Source organism: Protomyctophum parallelum (genome assembly GCF_964188405.1).
Source record: "Protomyctophum parallelum genome assembly, chromosome: 15".
NCBI classification, from domain to species: domain Eukaryota; kingdom Metazoa; phylum Chordata; class Actinopteri; order Myctophiformes; family Myctophidae; genus Protomyctophum; species Protomyctophum parallelum.
In genome coordinates, this window is record NC_139710.1 from 4,997,502 (window position 1) to 5,020,860 (window position 23,359).

Here is a 23,359-nt window from a genome sequence, read left to right on the forward strand (position 1 = left end):
TGATTAAGGTCATAACATGGTGAGAGAAACTGAGGTGAGAGTGCTGGTAAGTGGTAGCAGAAAGAGTGGAGAAGAGATGCCTAAGACTCAGGGAAATGGAGTGAAGGGAAGAACTTAAGAACAATTTAATGTATTGGTCACACTTCAACAAGCACTTTCATAAAAACAATATAAGTTTTGAACATGATACCTACCCTATAGTCCTTTTACAGTGACGAAGCATGTGCAAATTTGTCCATTGGCTTTACTAAGCCATATTAAATAATCATCTGTTCTCACACCAAGAAATGTGTATACTTTAAATTAGGGATGTGCCGATGAGACATTTTGGCCGTTATCGATATCCGATATAATTAATTGCCGTTATGGCCGATAACCGATATTACCGGTCGATATGATCTCATTCTATATTGAAAATGTATAATAATATTGTCCATTCTGAAAAATACATGTAACAGGGTGTCTGCACTGCAGGCTTAGGCAAGTCAGTTTTAACTTAAATACCTTTTATATTTAATATTGTGAGCTTGTAGATCTGTTCAAGCTGTTACTTTAGGCTTGTTTATCTGTAAAGACGGACTGATTAATCGGTCCGATTAATTAATCGGTCTGATTGATTAATCGAACCGATGCCGATGAATCTAAAAACAACTAAAATCGTCCAATACTGATGCGTCCAATACCATTATTACATTCAATGTAAGAATAGTAGTAGAGTATTGAGAATGATGGCAGTGATGCAGGTGGTATCAGGGGTAATAGTTTTAGTAATTGTTAATTCAATTTGACCTATGATTATGATTATGGTATTAGATATAGGGGCCTATAAGTGATGATGATGATAATGAGTAATAATAATGACAATGATAATGATAATGATGGTGAATAGGTTAATTATAATAATGAATCATGGCGATAATGATCATTATTATTTCAAACTAACTTATATGGATCCTGGTATATCTATACAGTATATGGTGACATGGCTGTGGTATTGTTTCTTGTCTATTGATTTGTGTATTTTGACTATAATTATTTGTTTGGATGGTTTATTGCAATTCCTTCTATTTTTGAAACTATTTGAGGAATTTTGCTTTTGTTGTTCGTAGGATAGGCATTTATTTTATACGCTTTCAGCTTCAGCCTATTCCTTTTGACCACCTCCAACTACAGTATGTTATTGTGTTGATAAATAATTTGTATTGTTACGGTTAAGATGATCAAATTAACTAAACAAAAAAACCTGTTTCAAAATGTATTATCTATCTACAGTATGACATTAACACAGTACAGTCCTGTTCTTTCATCTATTAATGCACTTACCTTTCAAATACGCTTCTACACCTTTCAAAGAATATTTTAAAACCAACTCTCAAGTCCATGACTAGACAATCTGATCCAATCTCCATCCTCCCTTTAGCCGTACCACTCATAGCCAGTTCTCCATTAAATGCAGAGGTTCTATACTGTCTGGAATACACACATACTGTACTTAATAATTCCTCATCTTCACTCAGTAACTTTAAACATACATTGATGAATCAAGCCTCACTTGCATCTACCATATAGTGTAGTCTTACATCTACATACACATGATATGAATGTGCTGCACACACACATACAGACTCACACATCCACAAATTCAACTGCACACATCACTGTTTTTTTCATTGGCACGTTTGACTGTCAAGGTTTTAGCCTCCAGGAAGACACCCTAAATACAAAGCTAATGGAAGACACCATTGCACATGACAACCACACCAAGGGGTCTAATGAAAGTCACCTCATAGACTGGAGGGAAAGAAATACAAAAAATCACAGAACGTCGGCACTCCATCTTTAAAACTATTTCCTTTTTTTTGTACCGTTTTAATAATTGTGCGAATAAATAAACTAAGTAGACAAAGTCAGCTTTATTTACGAGGACAGTAGTGTCAATACAAGGCAAAAGGAGCTAGGGGAAAGCTCAAACAGTGCATGAACTCACATACAAAAAAAAGAGAGATCCCATTGTAGCGTTTTGATTCAATTGGTACCGTTTTTCCCTTTCATTCTTTGAAAGCTGTAAATAATATAAAGTTTCAGGAAAAAAACAACCCACTTTCATGAGGGCTTAATTTCTTTTGTCTCCATCATATTAATTAATATATAGTACAAAACATGCATCCCATGTTATTCCAGAAGAGCCAGTCTTACAATGTACACCGATTGTACAAAATCTAACTGCAGATCATAGTTTAAAAGAAAAAAAAAACATTTTACATACACATCCTTCACAGACGCTGCACGCTAAGACGTATTTGGCTATTCCTATTATCTCAGACATGGAAAAACCTAATTTCAAGCTACAACATGTTTAATACACCAAATATTACCGTCTGATTACAGGGCCATTTTCACAACAGCCTGAGGTAAGCTTTCAGCAATTGAGACATAGCTCAGATTCATATGCTAAAAAATAATAATGATATCTAGAATGTTATGAAATAACAAAAAAATATGAAAATTCCTCTCGATTTAACGGTCAAACAAGAGACACATTACTGTACTTAAAAAATATGTTTTTAAAGCCACTGTTGCTTGTTCTCCACAATTGTGTTGTAAACAAGAGAAAATGACCAATAATGCCTCAATCAAAAGTGCCAGAAAATTACTTGAAATGTTTTTTCAAAGCCACTGTTGCATCATCTTCTTCACAATTGTGTTGTAAACAAGAGAGGATCACCAATAATGCCTCAATCAAAAGTGCCAAATTACTTGTGATCCCTTTAAATTAGAATGAATTTATCTGATCCCATGATTGACAGGCTCAGTCATTATTAAGTAGTAGTGCAACCTGACTCCTTCCACAAATGCAACAATTAACAACAATAAAACCAAACTAAAACCAAGGAAAATTAAAAGAACATTCAATGTTCCCTTTTCTGCTTCCGGCCAATGTCTATCTCGTCAAGGCCTGTGGCTGATCTGGATTCCTGCAGCTCTCGCAGCTGGGCATGTGTTTTTGGCTGCTTCTTTTTCAGTTTCCGCAGGTGGATATCAATTGGATCCAGCTCAGGTTCTGTGGCGGGGAGAGGCAGGTAGCCTCCGTCCCGAGGCAGGCATAGGCACCAGCCAGCACCCGCCAGGTCCAACTCGCTGTACTCAAAGCCAGCCCTCTTGAGCACCTTGAAGTCCACCATGTCCTTCGATTGGCTCATGTCAACAAGGAGGTTCCAGAAAACACAGCTCAGAATGATGCCCAGCAGCTGGAGAAGAGGAGAGCTCTCATTTTAAACTTTGTAAATGTTCTATTTGTTGTTTTTATAGAACTAGCCTAACAAATAATTATGAAAAAGGTTCAACATACTCAAGAACAGAATTGCAGCAACGCATGGACTTTGTTGTTCAAGACTTGTTTGCATTGAGTTCCCTAAATGAGGCATAATCATTTCAGCAAATACAACCAAGCCATTCGAGTCTCATATAAACTACAAAATAATTTCCTTGCATATGTATGTATATTTTCCTTACTTATGTATTTGTCAGTTTTCAGAACACTGTAGCTCAGCATGAATGTGAGAGGACACCCACAGCAATCTCTTATCAATCTAACTCGGAGCGTGTAAACATAATATAAACACCATACCTTAGTACTTAGACTCTCAAGAACTTGTCACGACAAAAAGTAATTAGCTTTGATAAGACAAATGCACTAGAAATGTGCTGGCAAGGTAGAAACATTTGCTAGGGAACCAAATAAAAACAGAAAAATAAAATGTTAAGCATGTCTAAAATGGGTTTGCATCTAATGTGAGTTCAAATGACCCCTCTTTGGTGGAAAAGCTGTGAGGTAGGCTCTCTTGTAATATTTTGAACACTTAAGCAGACTAAGATGGATGCGACACGAAGAGTGCAGTCAATAACCCCTGTAGTTCATTCTAATACTACCAACGTTTTCCCTTCAAAAACAGTAGGTCGAGAAGCAAAAAGAGAAAATTTGTCATGATTCTGCGTTCACATTGGCAGCTACAAAGATACATGCTACCATTATTTTGCAAAGGAAGCCAGCAACATGAGGATACAAAAATAAATCCAACGTTGCTACTACAAAAGTTACAATAGCCCAAAGCTTCAAAAAGGTTGAGACTGTTTCAACTTCGGATACAAAGCTACAAAAATGCTGTGTAGCTTTGAATCTTTTGTATTTTCCAGTGTGAGCAGCAGTAGATTCCAGATGCAGAAACAGTTTGCATGGCTTCCCACAACTTGACTAGCATTGGTGGATGAGGACCTTCCCCAGTGGTTTTATTTACCTAATCATCTATGCCTGTAGGTGTTGTAGACTGGAGGCAAATCATTTGTCATTTACTGTAGGTGTCATTTTCTGAAGTCTGTCAATACTTCTTCCATTAAACACTGGCAGACTGAGGGGTGCCGAAGGCCGAATGATTAAGGAATGCACCGTATACAGGTAAGCTTTCATGCAGCCTAACAGCAAGTCCTGGGACATTTGTTGCATGTCAGTCTCCAACTCATTCCCCATTTCCTGTAAATCTTCTCTGTACTCTGTATCGGAATAAAGCCCCAAAAATATCTTTACTTTTTTTAACTGGTGGAGAGAATGAAAAAAGCTGATGTTGAAAAAGAAGGCGAGATGCAACTTGGTAATTGGATAGACCTCTTCAAACAAATACAATTATTAAAAACTGGATTCAAAGAAACATGTTTTGGGGAAATTAGAAAAGATACAACTTAGATTGTGTGTCCTTCCTGCTACAATATTAAAAAGAAACTTCCAGTAATGCTGCCAAAACACCCCAGCCCAGGAGATGCCCATACGTACATAAATTAACAATTTTGGCAGACATATTGTTGCTGGGAGGCTGTCAAATGCAAATTCACTTTCAGAGAGGACTTTCTAATGTTTAACACGTTCAATTACCAAGGGCGTTTGATTGGACAGACGGCTTTTGAGAGTGACACACACACACACACACACACACACACACACACACACACACACACACACACACACACACACACACACACACACACACACACACACACACACACACACACACACACACACACACACACACACACACACACACACACACACACACACACACACTTTATATTACCTGTGGCAACCCTATTGCACAGCAGAGAGCAACAGTGATTCCAATATTATCACCCATCCAGAGGTTGACAGCATGGATGCAGCCACGCACATGAATTAGTTCGTCTAGGGTCTCTCGCTGATGCTCCTGCAAAGCCACAGCAGAGAACAAAATGTCTTTAATTTCATACTCGAATTCAACAATGCCCCATCTCCTGAAAATCTAAGTGGTTGAGGTTGAACTCTGAAAAGATCAATATTACTCCAGCACAGCTGGTAGATGATGAATGGAACAGACTCTTTTGAGAGTTTAATAAAACATGACTCATAGTCATTATCAAGTGTACAAAATGGAACTCTACGGACATCTTTTAAGCTTGTTGAAGTGAACTTTGGTAGAACCATGTGTTCAAACATGACAGTAGCATCAATACTACTGTACATGTTTGGCAAAAAAAAAGTATTTGCAAGTATACATCAATGCAAGTCAACATTCTATCCTTTCAGTGTGAGTATTGTACAGGAAAGCTTCTCATGAAATCAACCTCAACTCTTGTACTACTCCAAACCTGTTTCACCAGGTACAGTAAATGCAATGAACTACCCGATAGAAAATAAAAGAGTTTCGGTGTTATTGTTTCAAATGTATTTCCTGCTGTTCCATAGTACTTACAGCCAAACAGAAGAGTAAAGTAGAAAGAGAACATTACAGATTCTTTGTGAAATATGAGTCCATTGGGGTTTTATGGAAAATGACAGAAACTGCTACGTTTGACCAATTGAAATTCTCTAAACATATTTTTCATTTCATCGTGTCTAAGCAGGTCCCTGCCCTTGGCCTTGAAATAAATTGTCCTGTAATATATTTGCAAAAACAAATTGACTTCTAGTTATGAAAAAGTGAATAGCAAAAGAGAAGAAAAAGTCGTCAGTCACCGCTTGGTGACTGACAGGTAGTTTCGCAACAAATACAAACAATAATCGTATATAAATTGAGTCTTACTACCGTTTCATCAAGTGTCTTGTGGCCACACAGAGTGTTGATAACTTCTCCCACCTGCACAAAGGTCAGAGAAACAAGATTATAATTTGCACATTTAAACATACACACATATACAGAGGACCATGAGTAAGACAGTGGGATCAGGTGTACCTGTCTACTGCCATCCAGAGCATGACCTTGAAGATTGAGATCCCATATCCGTTGCCCGTTATGCCCAGTTCTATATTGCTTCATAGGCTTACGGTCTATAGCCCATGGAAGAGCGATGTGTTGCTGCCTTGAAGTCTTGATGCCGTTAAGGGACAGAGGAAGCTCCTATATTCGTAATTTTCGGGCAGCGGCTGAATTGCTGGGCCGCGTCGCGGGTAAAGGCAGCAACGAAATTGGAGCCCCTAGAGTCCTAGACAACGTTCAGTCTCTCTAAACTATTTGCATATCTCCAGGGTATGCGTTGAGGTATTATGCACGCGCACACGTAGGCATGCGTGTCTTCAGCTCTTATTAATTATCTAGCAGAGCTCCAATGCTCTCATTGGAGTATGATTTGTGAAGGGTGGAACAGCAGAGATAAGAAGCGGCATGGGTGCTGCTGGCATCGAGGGACCATACATTTAATTTACCCCACATGAAGACATTCTCCAAAGCCCACGCCAATACCTGTGAATCAGGTAGTGGCATGGGCTCATCTCACATATACAGTAAGTAAAGCTGGCTGGAGATCTCCAATACAAATCAATTCAATCCCTGTTGGCTGTAGATAATGAAAGGTGCAGACAACACATACACACATGTAGTAGATAGCTTCTGTGTTTGGTTTTTGAGATAGTAACTTGCGGTCAGTAGTGAAGTATATTGGAACAAAGCTCAATGAAATACGTAAGCAGAGATATTGGTTGTCTTACTTGAAAAGGACCTTACCACCATAGTCAGAAATAAAAATCTACATATATTTCCCCCCTCTCTTTAGATTGCTTTTTATCAGGGTTTCCCAGTTATCTATTATCCCAAGCACTTCATCGAACCAACAGCAGAAACTTTAATATAAATACATTAAATAAAATGGCACATTCAGAAATCCTTCTGAAAACAGGTTGTAGGTAGCTACAGTAAGTAACCTGCAAACACAGTATTTCAGGCCACATCTGCTGTTGCACTTGCTGTTACAAGGCAATATAAGTATTTTGTTGGGTAAAACAAAGGATTAAAGCTCTAGTCTATATTCTGATAGTAATCATTTCTACAGTATTGCTACATACATAAGTGTTCAATCATGAGTCTCACTGTCTCCCCAGAGCTTTCAAAATCTGACAATACATCTTCAATCAGGAGTACCCAGCTTTATAATGTTCCAGTTCCAATTGTGTGTGCTCACGTCTGAGTCATCACTTCCAAATCCAATCACTAGTTTATCCTGTATCCTGTATACGTAAGTTCTCTTTCCCGATTGAATAAAAGTGGTATCACTATCTGAAGAAACACTATACGTATGTCAATGATTGCCATCAGAATATAGAGCTATTTAACACTTATTTTAATGTCAAAATATTACTTATTGCACCTTTAAGTTGGGAAAAAAGTAGTACAAGCTAAGAAACAAAATTGGAATAATGTATAATGTCTTCTGTATTCTAGTCTGTGCAGCCTGACTGCCTCTCATCCTGCCTTGGCCCATGTGGTTCCATTGCTGGCTAATTAACGCTTGCTAAATTGGTTACAGTGAAATGTACAGAGCTCAGTCACAGGAGGGGAATCTGGAGACATGCGTACCCAAAGAGAAATGAAGGAAGCAAAACGAATCGATATGCTGACCAAGTTCACCCATCTACTTATCAAACGCAGCCCGTGGAGTCAGTTCAGTCAGTCAACCTCAAGGGAGGTTCTTGCCCTGCTCAAAGGCCCATACTATGCTCAAGGGGTTAACATGCTGCATTACTATGTGGAAGTATACGTGTGTGCAAGTCTCACACGTCATTCGCCGATGCGGCATTCAGCTGACTAATTGGGCAGGCTACTTAAGCTCACTAGACTCCATGCTCTTCCTGCCTTCCTCTGCTCATGGTTCCTGGTTGTATGTGATGTTTTCTCCCACCACCACCCCAGCACCACCGGTGGGCTCTGCCATCTATGCTCCCCATGGGGGGGTTATTGTATATCCATCTCCCTGCTCTTATGTTTCATGTTGTTGCTCAATCGTGCCGAGCAGGGAGAAATCCAGCAGAGCCGAACGCCAAGTCAAATATCATATGCACACTCATTACTCATTCTGCAATAAATATTGTTTAATCTATTCGTGAGTTGTCTGACTGAACTCTCTCTTTACTTTTTGTAAACAAGTTTAAACTTGCATCAGGGAGTGTATAGCTACTGTGTACTCTATGAATCCTGGAATATAGCCTAATTTCTGCTAAATTCATGTCTAGTCATGTTAATGATATACATATATCTGTCTAAGTATATGAACCGTATGTACACAGAACAATATTCGTTGTCCTCCTCTAAAAGGGCCCTGAATTTCCGGTGATTCCGGTGGACAATTGAATGGTAGTCTGTCTCTGTCAAGTTGTGTCCTGTGGCTGAGCCCCAGCTGTTCCTGAACCAAACCACAGACCTTCTTGCACATCGTATGTGCAATATCTGTTATCAGCACCCCATTAAGTGCTGTGTTAAAAAAAAGAAATAGCACAATATGTACAATGATGATGTTTCGTATTATCATTCTAAACCTACTATGTTCTTGCATACAGCTGAAGAAAGTTGAAGAAATTGCAGATTGAGGCTTTCACTTTAGCTTTTATGAAATATCCGAAGCAATTAGGGTTTTATGGAAGAGGTTTCTGAACATCAATCTACAATTTAATTAAGGAACAGAACATTCTTTCTATTGCTTTCTATTCGTTTTCTATGGTTAAGGTTCCTGCCCAATCAGAGGCCCATTGACTTGAATTGTAAAATGTATATTAAATATAAAAAAATGTATAAAACACATAAATTAAAATTAGCGGAGGTACTTCTGTGACCTACCGATTGGTCCAGAGATGAGCTCAGGACAGACACACACACACACACACAGACAGACTGATCCTCTAATAAGATGGTTAGACGCTCTGCAGGAGGCTAGCTGTCTATAAGAAGGTAGGTCTGTGTGTTGGTATGTATCCTTGTGTGTATGTCTCGCAAACCACTGGACCGATCAGCAACACATTTTTTGTGTGTATGCCTTTTTCCCTTAAAAGGGATCGTGACATAAAAAAAAGTTTTTATAATTTTTCTTAGGTTTTCTAAGCTCAATTGCACAAAAGCAAATCAGAAGATTTTCTGTGGTCTGGAGTTTTCTGGCTCCCTATCCCCTATCCCTAATGATGCATCTTTAAAAAGATATTGCTGCAAGGTTAATATTAATGGGACAATACAAAGCATCATATTTGAAAACAAAGTTAACTAAGTTACTTGAAGTGTACTTGAAAGTGTGCTCTGATTTTCCTGTGGACTGTGATGTCCACAAATCCCATATCCACTGAATGTTCAAAGTTCAGGTTGTGTGGGTGTAATTAAGGTCATAACCTAAAATACAAATAAATTAAAATGAATGTCATGAAAGCTTTAAGCTTATTTCATCACTGTCGCTGCTGCTTGTGTTACATAAATATTGGTGACTTCTGTGGCACTGGTGAACCTCTTGTCAAGGACAATTCACTTTCCCCAAACTAAAAACCAGGTTTCAATTTATATAAATTGATATTTAGCCTTGTTCGTATTTGTTCATGTGCTACAAGGTTCTACTAAATGTAAACATTGCTTGTACAGTTTGTTGTACATGTCATGGGTTTGGTTTAGAACTCACCTTGCGGCGAAGGCAGCAGGTATATGGAACCCCACAGGCCAGTGGCCCGGTACCATTGCAGAAGTGGTACTGGTTTACCCCCCAGTCCTTATACTCATCCCCTCCACAACATGAAAACTGGGGGAGGTAAAAATACAAACAAATAAGACATTTAATATAAAATGTATGCACCATCACCAAATGTACCTGGCATAAGTCGTGAGGTATCGCTCAAATACCCATTTCAGTCAATAAAACATCTACTGGTGCACAAACTTGGGCACATCATCCGTGTTATTTCCTGTACTGGAGCCATTGATTGTTTCGGTTCTTGCAACAGACACCCTCCTCCAGGTGACCAGACCCCGGCTTGTGTCCAAGTGGCATGCTACTGCCCCCACTGTCTCTTAGTTGGGGGCGGCGGTGGCTCAGGGGTAGAGTGCCTGGATGGTAACCGTAAGGTTGCCAGTTCGAACCCGGGCTCCCCCAGAGTTACTGTCGAAGTGTCCTTGAGCAAGACACTGAACCCCTAATTGCTCCCGATGTGCTAGTTGCATGGTTTCCGCTGCCATCGGTGTATGAATGGGTGAATGTAATGCACAATCTCTGTAAAGCGCCTTGGATAAAGGCGCTATATAAATGCACCATTTACCATTTTAGTTGGGGCTTAAGGTGGCAGGCTCTGGGCACTGTGGGTTTGCCTTCGGGCCTGGCTCCTGACCCGAGTCTGGCCAGATAAGTGTCTTATGTGCGTTGCGTCGTCGTTGCCTTTGGGCATCAAACCCCTCATTAACTATATCATAATAGGTTTGTGATCGTGAAAAGACATACGCACGCTTGAAGTTTAAAAACTGAAATAAACTGTGTTAAAGCTTCAGAAAATTACCCAGAAAGCAATGTATGCAATGTTATGGTAGAACACATCTGAAGCTTAAATTACCCAGAAAGCAATGTATGCAATGTTATGGTAGAACACATCTGAAGCTTGCTTCAATGGCAGCTAACACCTTGGAGATTTAAAGAAGCACTTCAGAGCTGGTTATCATATTCAGGCAAGGACATAACAGATCTGCTCCATTTGATGGGTAGAAATCTCATCCTATCAACACCTTCATGATGCTCCTTTTTAATCAAACAGCTGGATTCCCCTGGTCTCCACAGTCAGCTGCCAACGGAAGCTTGAGCGGCCACCAGCCAAGCTTCCGTTGGCACCAGAGCCCAAGCCAGCAACTACCACTGCTCACCCATCTCTGCCTCCCAAATGTTTTACAGTATTGGGAAACCCGACCCCATCCTTGACCCCAATGTTTGTGTGATTCTATCTGTATAATATAATTATTTCTCTGTTCTCTGACTGACTGACTGACTTTCGAATGCTCTAAAATGCACAAAAAGGTAAAAGACGTGGGGTCCAGGGAATGAACAGTGGCAACACTCAATTAAACAGCATCTTCTAAAACCTATAGGTGCCGAAAATCCAATCAATTGCCTACTTTGTCAAACTGACCCCAGAATAATAGACAACTCTATCTCGATCACTACCACTGTGTTGCCCTTCTATTCCTCTTTGTTTTATTGGATTCCTCTTTGTGGAAACCCTAAATCGGAATACCCCTGTGAAGCTGAAAAGACAGAAACATGACTGGTTGCACCAATAAGTGTTGGATGATGTGACATGGAGGGAGACAAATAATTATATATTCTTGTTTAGTTTAGTTTTTTGGCATATTGAGTTCATTTTAACTTCTGGGGAAATGTATACAATATAAACAGATTTCAGAGTGTTATATGAAGAAGTAAATCTAACACAACTCTAAACGTACTGTTTGTTCAAAAATCTAAAAAACAAGTTTTCCAAAATATGCAATTCAAGCTCAAAGGTCTGGTCGTGTCACGAGCATGCTGCTGGAATTGCATAGTGTGAAGTTGTGTGCTGTCAACTTCACATAAGAGTTCGATGTGGGATATTTAGTATTTAGTAGATGAAATATGCAGTGTAAAATGTGTATATCACGTCTACGTCCATCACACACGGTGTGCTTAATCTGTTCTTTTCGGCGAGTGACACAGCTAGGCTTTATGGATTTGGTGATACCTATGACGATGTCAAAGCTTGATGGAAAAAATGCTGACTGTGTAAGCACTGTGAAACACCTTATGGATTTGAACATGATGGCGGTAGTTAATTGAAAAAGTGACCAATTTAGGTAGAACACTGCTGACAAGTTATAACAATGTTCTTCAATATGGCACAGTGCTAGCCTAGCCTCGCATAGCCAGCCTTCACCTGCCTTTGCAATGCATATTGCCCCAGGCAGATTAAGTCTGGCCCCTCTCAATTGTGCAAGGACTTCACAGCTGAAGTGGTGACGAGCCAACCAGATATAAACAACCTGGAACCAGGCTATAATATGCAAATATGCAAATATGGGGTGGGACATTTGCAGAAATAATTATCTAACACTGAGAGGGACGAGACTAATATCCACGTAGTGATATTAGTATCGCTACACGAGGCTAGTGCAGTGCCACAGCTCACTAGCCAGACCTTCTTGCTATTTGAACAGTCACCTGCTGGTCGCCACCGAGATGTATGCAATTGAATATTATGAATAGGGCATAACAAACCTCATTAGAGCTCAGCAAAAAAAGCCATGTGTATTAGAGAGAATAACGTCATACTTTCTGTTGTATGTAATCCAAGATGTTTTTGAAGTCCAGGTCATCGTAGTAGTGCTTGATTCCCTCTCGTATGCTGTTCTGAAACATGGCAGATGTCTACACACAGAGAGACAAGGAAGACAAACCAAGAAAGATATATATATGCATTGTAACTGCATTGTAAGTGTGTAGGTTTGAAATTTTGTAACTAAATGAATCATTATGCTGCGTTTATTTCCATCACTGCACGTCGTCTATCACTCATAGCAAGGGCACATCTTTCTAATTTCCTAGTATTAGTGAAGAAAACGTCAATTGTTGAACGAGTGTTGTTACCACTTCACTTGAGATCAGATGGATTTTTCCTGCAATTAATGTGCGCATGTGCATTGTTAACCTACCTAGGCGCCTAATCCAAACAATGTGCCCCCTAAATAACAAGGTATCACCTGCGCCTCACCGTGCCAGCAATAAGACCAACTTGGAGCAGGTGTTATTATTATGGTCACATAAAGTGCTAAATCTGTGCGGAAAATAGCGTCTTGTCATGATCGCACCAGACCACACCTCAATTTAAGACTAATTCACTCCCGTACTGCTAACTGCGATAAGCGGTACCTGCACCACATTGCAGATTGCACCAGGCGGAAAATAGGGCCCCATGTGTCATAGATGTATCGGTGTGTTTGAGCATGGGTGTGAGAAAGAAATGTAAAGCCTGTGTCAGTGTGGCTGTATTAATAATCAAATTGTCTGTGTGTCTGCATAAACAAGTTAAGAAGATACACACTGACCTTCTTCTCAAAGATGAGAGCGATAATCAGGGCCACCGCCTGAAGAAGCAGCAGCACACACAGAACACACAGGAACTGTGGACAGAGATAAACTATAGTCAACACTAATACATGATGACCATAAGTAGCAGATTTTACACACACACACACACACACACACACACACACACACACACACACACGCACACGCGCACACGCACACGCACACGCTGCTCCTTCGCCTGGAAAGGAGCCAGCATAGGTGATTCGGGGTGACCGCATGTAATTCAGACAGGGCATTAGTCCGACATGCTTCCGCACGCCATTTGCTCCCGTGCTTGCGGTTATGGTTAGGTTAGGAGATGAGGTTGGTTGTCGGACCAATGACTAGTCTGAACAACGTACTGCACCCGTGATTCGGGCATCTGGTTAGGATGCCTCTCGGGCGTCTCCCTAGGGAGGTCCTTGACGCACGTCCCACTGGGAGGAGACCCCGGGGCAGACCAAGGCGCAGTTGGAGGAAACACATCGACTCACTGGCCTTGGAACGTCTCGGAATCCACCAGGAGGAAGTCACTAATGTTGCTCTGGAGAGGGAGCTGTTGCCCCCACGACGCGACTGCAGATAAGCGGTTGAAGATGGATGGATGGACACAATAGTGTGGAAACAACCATGATATGCAACTAGTGTTTTGTTATTAGTGTCATTTATTCTGCACCTGGCTTTTGTTGTAAACAGCACCTTGTGTAGGTACAGTATGTGCAAAGAAATGTAATAAATGTAGTATAAGTAGTTGGCAGCCCCCGTGACCCCCCTACTCCACCCCACTGAAAATCACTTCAAGCATACAGTCCCTCCACCCTTCCTCCTCATCCATCTCTCACCATGTGTAGCAGGGTCTTGTTGTCTCTGAGGGAGCCCACCATACCGACGAGCGACACGGTGAACATGACGAGGCCCAACAGGATCAAAACCACAGCTGGTGCCAAGAACACCCCCTCCAGGGTGCGGTTCTTCTGACGCTCCACCTCTGCATACACCCCCACGCACAGCACGCACAGCCCCACCAGCTGAGAGAGGGAGAGAGAGAGAGAAGAGTTCACGTACATTTACAGTATTTAAAAAAAGGGGGATTCATCCACCCATCCCTAGTACTGTATGTCAAGAAGCGACCCCGCCTGTACTGGCCATATAATAAGGAGCATGTCTCGAGTGTACATGGTTTAATGAGGTGAGATCAACATATGGAATGTCAGAACAGGTCAGCTCCATATATGGAGATCTAAGGGTGGTAGCGTGAACATTCTCTTGAGTGTACAGGGTTTGATGAGCCGGGCCTTAATTTTCAGGCCTGTTGAGAACTCTAGTTTCCGCCGGCTGCCGGGCGCAGCTGCACTAATAACTTTGGGGCAGGCCCATCTAGAGTTTGAATGAACAGGTATCAGTCAAACAGGGAGACATCGCCCAGGCGGTGGCGTAACCGTCTGGGCACCCGACTGGTAATCCAGTCTCAGTGTGCCGCGGGGTCGACTCCCGAGCCCGACACGGCCTTTACTGCATGTCTTCCCCCATCTCTCTCCCGTTTCCTGTCAGCCTACTGTCTGTCCCTTCAAAAAACCAATAAAAGACGTAAGCCGCAAAAAAAATATCTTATAAAAAAAAAGAAAAGGGAGACATCGAAGAGGAAGTTGCTGCCCAATATTGACGACATCAGGGATCTCCATATATGGGCTTAATTGCGACAGCAGATCACGATTTACTATGACATCAGATGTCATAGTGATGTCACGAGACCTGGACACCATATATGGGGGCTTTCCCCATGTACCGTATGGGGATTTTGAGTGATACACAGACGTTATCATAGTAGAAGTGACCTTTGGTTGCAACAACGGCTTTTGTGGGACTGAAATCACCAACACTGACCAGTAACTGTAAAAAGAGCATTCAACCACTCCATCCATCACTATCAAGGACAGGTATTGGAAATTAACTCACATTAGCAGAAGATATTATCACACAAAGCAACAGGGAGTGTTTTAATTTGCACTTGTGTAAAGGCATACATATATTAAGGTAGGCTTTCCCCGTTGACCATCCCTATAAAGCCTAGCAACTTTTCTTATCATAGTTCCTGTTAACCGCGTTAACTAAATTCAACAGCCAACAGTACAACCTTAATTAAATATACACAGCTGGCTCACAGCCAAATGGACGGAGCTTCTGTCTGTTCATCTTAACAAGGCTATCTTGTAGTAAATCACCACACAATTAGGTATGACGATGGAGTGGATCAGAGACAGAGACAGAGACAGAGACAGAGACAGAGACAGAGACAGAGACAGAGACAGAGACAGAGACAGAGACAGAGACAGAGACAGAGACAGAGAGAGAGAGAGAGAGACAGACAAGGGGACCCAGCTGGGATTGATAATCTTTGGATGTTCTGGAGTCATACTTGATAACTGCTTCAGGCTCAGGGTACTACATCCCTTCCATGCTCTATGGCTTGGAAACGGGTGCCACTGACAGAGGAAGCAGAGCAGGAGGTGGCAGAATTGAAGATGCTATGATTCTCATTAGGAGGGACAAGATAAGAAATAGTGCCTATGATAGAACAATGACTACATTAAAGCAAGAGAGGCAAGGTTTAGGTTTAGGACCTGTGCAGAGGAGGGGTAACACTGAAGTTGGAGCTGCCAGGCAAGAGAAGAGGGAGGCCAAAGAGGTCTATCGATGCGGTGAGAGAGGATCAAGGAAGATGCGTAAAACAGAAACAGTCAGATATTCAGTCTTGCTATGCCAAAGAGTGAGAGGGAAGTAAAATCTTTTCAACCGAAAGAAGAAGAAGAATATTTCTATGGCAAGAGAATGAAAAGTGAAACCTGGTGGCTCAGTTACTGTATACCATGTGGTCCTTGTGAGTGTGAGGACTCATTTTCAAATTGTGCTAAAAATAAATATTTTTGGCATAATATAAGGGTGTCTATTGTGCTATAGTCGAGAACGGGGTAAGATGAGCCAGAGGGTAAGTTGAACCACCCCCTTTATCTAGAAAACTGTGTTGTCATGTGACCTTGAATCTAGTAAGCATTTCTCATTTACACCTGGCTGTGAACTTGTGAAGTTGGGAAGCACATGGGGAAAGTAGAAAACATTATTTTACACAAAAAACAGTTTTTTGTGTAAAATAATGTTTTCTACTTTCTACCCAGGTCTAAAATGTAATATGTTCCTACATGGTGGTGTGTTCCTACATTTGCCAATGGATAGAACCATGTGAATAATTTAGCAAAGAAATTGTCTGAAGTGTTATTCTATAGTAATTTTTTTCTAAAATGGTGGCTGTGGGTTAAATTAACCAAATGTTCAGGGGTAAATTGAGCCATTCTTTTAAATATGAATCACTATTCATATACAAGTTTGCAATATTGTATTAACAACTGCAAATATTAAAAGGTTCTGAATAACAAACTTTTTTTAAATTGTCTGAATTTAAAGAAACAAATAAATAAGACTATTTTCAAAAGGGAAAAGTGTTATTAAATTATTTTCGATAAGTGAATACATTATCTGTTCAAATTTAAACTTTTATCATAAATATATCATGTGGTTAAATTTACCCCTTACCTGGGGCAAATTGAGCCACATGACCACTTTTTTAATAAGTCATAATTTCATGGCCCTTTGTCATAGATGCTTACTCATCATTTCAATTGATAGAAGTTATCCTGAAATAAGGGTATAGATCTTTAGATTTTTACTGCCAACTCATTTTGCCTTGCTTCCAGGACAACTTAAGCAAAGAATGGCTCATCTCACCCCGTTCTCCCTTAATTTTAGTCTGGGACTCCACAAGAGTATGTGTATGATTATTTAGATAGATAGAGAAAGGAGGAGTGAGAGATTCAAAGACAGAAGAATCATTGGGGCTAGTAGCCGGGGAGCCACAGGCCCAAAAGCTCAACTAAACGGTTAAAGGGACACTTCACCCTTTTTACAAAAAAATATATGTTAATGACGTTTAGAAGCTTTAGATCACTTTCCTGGGGGTATTTATGTGTGTAATATGTGGTTTTAGATATTTTAGATTGTAGCAGTGAGCCTGTTGTCTCTGATGTCATGGACACTGGTCTCACTACCTTCCTGGACTACAATTCCCATAATTCTTTGGTGCACTGCTCCTCCTTGTGGATAGGGGGAGAGCTGTCTTACTGAGACAACATGTAGTCCAGGAAGGAAGTGAGCCCAGTGTCCATGACATCAGAGACAACAGGCTCACTGCTACAATCTAAAATATCTAAAACCACATATTACACACATAAATACCCTCAGGAAAGTGTTCTAAAGCTTCTAAATGTCATTAACATATATTTTTTTGCAAAAAGGGTGAAGTGTCCCTTTAAGGATTGACCTGTGATGTCATGACATACTTATTGGTGTTTTTTCTATTCACTTGGTCATAAAGTCCACAGAATGAGAGGTCTGCTCAGTCTACAGTATATGGGATGACTCACTCATCTCCTTGATAGCCAGAACCCTGAACCCAAGCGGAAGAAAAACATTTTCATCCACCTCATAGCGACTCTCTATACTGGGTACCAAACAGCTGCTTTTAGGACAGACCATGAATGTTATGTACAGTAGGCCTACCTGCCAAAGAAAATACAAAATGTGTTCTGAAAAGGAAGGTTTGAAGGACTGAAACGTCATCCTCATTGAAAAACGTGATCTCAAAGTGTGTTGCTGGATATTATCTTTTTCAGAGCCACAGACGACCTCAGCTGACATTGGCAGGCAGATGGTATCAATTTCCCACGCTACCTTAAGTCAACCCTTGGGTCAATTATAGCCTTAGATTAGATGATGCCGAGGATAAATCCAACTCAAAAACCACCTGCATGCAGATTTGACAAACAATAAAACCCTTAAAATTAGGCCAAGTCAGGTTGTTAGGCCAGTCAGATCAGTCAGCATCATGATCACACCGCTCGCCGCCTTTCCGTGTTGACATTATTCAGCAGTATAATTAATCTTGGGGCTGCTGACATTCAATATGAGGCATCATGTCCTATTGTGCATTTGTGTTCCGTCTCTATACAAGTGAAGACAACACATCGATTCAACAATCGTCACCAATTTGTACCACACTGGATTTTTATTTGCGCTATTGTATAAATAATAACATCACGACATGAAATGCTTTGATTTGAATGTCCAACAATGGCAATCTCAGACCTTTTTTGGTCGACAGAAAAACCCTCCTCTGTAATCATCCCTTTTAGATGCAACGCCCTGGCTGGCTGTCTGCACCACCATAGAGAGCCCTTTGTCAGCATGCCGTTTACCGGCTTAATACACAATGAAATAGATCCATTACTGTCCGATTCATTTGCGTTTCCAAAGAGATCCACCACTGTCGTTTGTCTAAAATGAGATAATATATTATTTGATAGATACATAAATAAATGGCAACACTATAGCCGATATTCGCTAGCACGGCCAGGCTACCCCGGGAGGATGCTAATGATAAATGCAGTTCATGGCTGTTGGAATAATAATAGTGTGGAAAGTTAGTACTCGTAACAATATAGGTTAAACAGACTTACCGAGAACAGCATGGAGTAAATATTTAAAGTGAATTTGATGAAATAATAGAAATGGTTCGTTTTCCTCATGTCTGAATAGGAAGGCATGTCTGCTAAGATTAGCTAGGCTATCTAACTAGCTAGCTGCCTATTTTGCGTGCTCTACGTAGAAAAACAAATTAGACAAATTAATCCAGCTTTGTAAGAGCCAATTGGTTGAATGTAACATATATCTGTCCTTATTCCTCACATTCTATTGGGTTCTTATGTCCATGTTACGAGCCCATACACTTCCGTGCGGCTGGGCTATCCACGCACGCTTTGTTTTGACTACATTCTTAAAGGGACAGTTACCTACTGTATGGTGACACTTGACAGGTCCGTTCTACACACGAAGAACCAGAAGCAGAGCGCATAACTCCGCCAGGCTGGGCTACTAGTCAGAGCTAAGTAAAAGGCTTCTTCAAATGAGGAGCAACACAATCAGCGGGTTTCTCATGTGATGGCAGGCAATCTACACCTGCTTCAGCTGTGTCAAGTCATTGTCCTGATAGATTTCCCTGATCAGTGATTACTTTACAATAGCCAATAGCCTTGGAACAGCTGTTGGTTGGTTCATTGGTTAGTTGGTTGGTTCATATTACATTCTGCCAACTAACCAAGTTAGCTCTCATCAAACCGTTTAGCATACTTTAACTAACTAAAGAAGGTGAATGGGGCCAAGAGAAGTCATTAGATAGTTTCCTCGTCACAACTGTCCGTGTTACAGTGCTTTGAACCAAAACAAAGCGACGCCGAGGTTTTTATTTTGTTATTTCTTTTCATCATCTGGTCTAAACCACGCCTAGACTGGATCACACAGGCGATTTAGGAACACAGACCCTTTCCTCCTAGGTGGAAAGTCTGGTGACACGAGGTTACTTATAGCTCAGTTCATGTGCTTCAGTAGCCTACCATGGACACACTGGACAGCTCACCTGTCCACTGTACCTCTCTGGACAGCTCAAAGTTCATGTGGTCCAGTGCCATGGACAGCTCTGTCCATGCCACCTGTCCACTGTACTATGTGGTCCAGCACCATGGACAGAGCTCACCTGTCCACTGTACTATGTGGTCCAGCACCATGGACAGAGCTCACCTGTCCACTGTACTATGTGGTCCAGCACCATGGACAGAGCTCACCTGTCCACTGTACTATGTGGTCCAGCACCATGGACAGAGCTCACCTGTCCACTGTACTATGTGGTCCAGCACCATGGACAGAGCTCACCTGTCCACTGTACTATGTGGTCCAGCACCATGGACAGAGCTCACCTGTCCACTGTACTATGTGGTCCAGCACCATGGACAGAGCTCACCTGTCCACTGTACTATGTGGTCCAGCACCATGGACAGAGCTCACCTGTCCACTGTACTATGTGGTCCAGCACCATGGACAGAGCTCACCTGTCCACTACTATATGTGGTCCAGCACCATGGACAGAGCTCACCTGTCCACTGTACTATGTGGTCCAGCACCATGGACAGAGCTCACCTGTCCACTGTACTATGTGGTCCAGCACCATGGACAGAGCTCACCTGTCCACTGTACTATGTGGTCCAGCACCATGGACAGAGCTCACCTGTCCACTGTACTATGTGGTCCAGCACCATGGACAGAGCTCACCTGTCCACTGTACTATGTGGTCCAGCACCATGGACAGAGCTCACCTGTCCACTGTACTATGTGGTCCAGCACCATGGACAGAGCTCACCTGTCCACTGTACTATGTGGTCCAGCACCATGGACAGAGCTCACCTGTCCACTGTACTACTCTGGACAGCTCAAAGTTCCTGTCATCCAGTACCATGCACAGAGCTCACCTGTCCACTGTACTACTCTGGACAGCTCAAAGTTCCTGTGGTCCAGTGCCATGGACAGAGCTCACCTGCATGCCCAGCACTGCTCAGCACCATGGACAGGTCCACTTTGATCCTAGAATTATACAAAAATCACACTTGTGTGAAGTGAGGGGTGCCTCACTCCTTTAAAACCTCTTAACCCTCTAAGACCCAGCGTTGCTTTTTAGCAACAATTTTATTTTATTTAATTACTTAATTATTATTATTATTTTCTGTTCTTTTTTCACCTAAACGTCATCAGTGATGTTCATTGCAATGCCATTTCAATGCCATTGGTCATGATATTTGCATATAAATACCCCCCACAGAGGCTGAAATTCACACAAATAAAAAATGTCTGGACTCTGTGCGATTTTGAACATCTTTTACCCTAAGACTTTTGACCTTTACCCTAATAAAAGTAGGTAAAATAATTGTAATATATGTTTTTTTGTGATCATTAGAATGTCTAGAACATGTTTTATTCATTATTGTGAAAGATATCCCCAAAATGTAAATTATTAATTTATTATATAATTAGATAATTATTATATAATTATTATACATTTTTCATCAAACTTTATTTTTTAATTTTTTTTAACATATTTTTTAGTCTTAGTCCTAGTAGTACAAAGTAGTAGTAAGGTTGAAATCTATTTTTTGCAAGTAGAAATTAATGCGGTGTTAGAGGGTTAAAGGGTAGATACCCTCACAAAAACATGCCGTAATCCTGGTCTCTAAAACGACCTCCCCCTGGCCAGCCGGGGCGCCTGATGGAGGGGAAAGGAACTGGTCGGAATAACGTGTCCCTTCCACGCGCTACGTCCGGCCGGGGAAATTCCCCTCTGTCAGGTGAAAAGAAGCAGCTTGGACTCCTCATGCATAGAAGGAGGCATGAGGTCAGTCCGCTGCCCCCCCAGGTTGGCAGAGGAAGTGTAGCGCCCAGGATTACATTAGATAATTGGCACTGGGTGAAAAGAAAACTGGGTTACAAAATCGTGGGATAAAAATTAAAAAAGAAAAAAAAAAAAAACTCTTAAACCCCAGGGGGGTCCAGGAGGGAAAATCTAAAATATCGGAGTTGGAACCTGATACCTTGACCAGCCCCATTTACCCGCTGAGAGCGGTTCATGAGGTGGACAGTCGCTGACCCCGCCGGCGGCGGGGGATTGGGGCTTAAGAAACAAACATCAAAAGTCCATAGACTTGGCTACCACATGACGTCAAATGTAATTCTCTTAAAAAAACATGCTGCCACTCTCTGTTTGCTTAAAGTGTTTTAAACAAAGTTTATATGAATAAATTAATAAAATCGGGCACTTACTATAGTCTTCCACACTAATGAATATATTTTGAATGCATGAACCATCGTGTCTTTGAGGGCACCCATCCTGGGCAACCCATCCTGTCAACTGCACCCTTCCAAACATGTAATTTATCTGTACATTTATTTGATCACTGCTGATGGTATTAAACCAGTCAAGCCAATGTAGTGTGACAATGTAAGTGAAGGAAATCAATTGCAAAAAGGTCGCAGCTGTTAAGGGCTGGCAGGTGGGCCCAAGTGCAGAGCCCCGGGATGAGTCAGGGGGTGTTTAGACAAGCAGGCAGACTGACAGAGAGTCTGACGGGCAGGTCTGGTGGTGGCCAGGCACGGGCAGACAAGCAGGTCGATTGGTAGATTGGAGGAGTACAGATGTAGTCAATGTAGTTAGTACTAAGTACTCATTAATGACGAGTTGGCAACTCGTCACAAGATGTAACAATAAAGTCCAACCTTGAACCTTGAAACCTAAATAAAACCCTGTACACTCAAGACCCGCTCCATATGGCAGTATATAGGATTCATTACATTATGTTGATCTGACCCCCCCATGCCAAAGTGCCAGCGCTCGCTCAGCAGTCTGCCATCTGCCGTCACCCAGGCGGATGCGTGCACCTCGCCGAGGTCACTTCTCGCCCTCAGGGCGTCTTACTGGTGTAGCCTGTAGTAGGTTATGTGATGCTTACATCACACGCTCCATTTTTGAGGGGCGCTATGTACAGGTTTAATGTTTGTTTTTAGTTCAATGTTTGTTTTAAAAACGCCATTGACAATGAAGGGAAAATTGACGTCATCTTGTCCCTAACACAAACATTAAATACCATTAACAATAAATAGAATTTAAAGTTTGTGTTGGCACCGTTTGTTTCACATCATTATTACATCACCTAATCAACATGAGTTAGACTTTAATATATTAGCGCCCCCCACTTCACACGGGTGTGATTTTTCATTTTAAAGGAGTGGGGGGCCCAATCCCTTTATCTCTCTATATTGGAACAGACAGAAGTGTGTGCGTGCGTGCGTGTGTTGGGGGGGCGTGAGGATTAACTGAGGAGGATTTATGTGATGTGATACAAAAGCCCCAAACATAATTTTCTCTCTTCTAGTCATACTCAGTCAACTCAGAGATATGGCAAGGGCAAACTACAGTGTAAATAAATAATGAGATAATATATTAAGAGTATGTGCATGCATATGATGTGTA

The 23,359-nt window shown here is 41.4% G+C and overlaps 1 protein-coding gene across 2 annotated transcripts; it reads right to left on the reverse strand.

The window, feature by feature from the left end:
* Positions 1–1,898: 1,898 nt before the first annotated feature.
* LOC310872299 (tetraspanin-15) lies at positions 1,899–19,268 on the reverse strand. Of its 2 annotated transcripts, none has more exons than XM_083784068.1 (8): positions 18,969–19,268; positions 14,244–14,429; positions 13,380–13,454; positions 12,607–12,702; positions 9,946–10,062; positions 6,108–6,158; positions 5,124–5,249; positions 1,899–3,248 (listed from the first exon to the last, which is right to left on the reverse strand). In XM_083784068.1, exons 1-8 carry the CDS (start codon positions 19,053–19,055, stop codon positions 2,910–2,912), a joined length of 1,077 nt encoding a protein of 358 aa, XP_083640194.1. In that variant the 5' UTR covers positions 19,056–19,268; the 3' UTR covers positions 1,899–2,909. The 2 variants fall into 2 exon arrangements, with proteins under 2 accessions (XP_083640194.1, XP_083640193.1); XM_083784067.1 differs by having other exon boundaries at positions 6,105–6,158.
* Between the last annotated feature and the right edge of the window lie 4,091 nt (positions 19,269–23,359).

Coding starts and splice junctions, on each gene's coding strand:
- LOC310872299 (XM_083784067.1), bottom strand. CDS start 19,055: ATGCCTTCCTATTCAGACATGAGGAAAACGAACCATTTCTATTATTTC. Junction 14,430..18,968: donor TTTACTCCATGCTGTTCTCG/GTAAGTCTGTTT, acceptor TCCCTCTCTCAG/CTGGTGGGGCTGTGCGTGCT. Junction 6,159..9,945: donor CCTGCTGCCTTCGCCGCAAG/GTGAGTTCTAAA, acceptor ACCTTTGTGCAG/GTGGGAGAAGTTATCAACAC.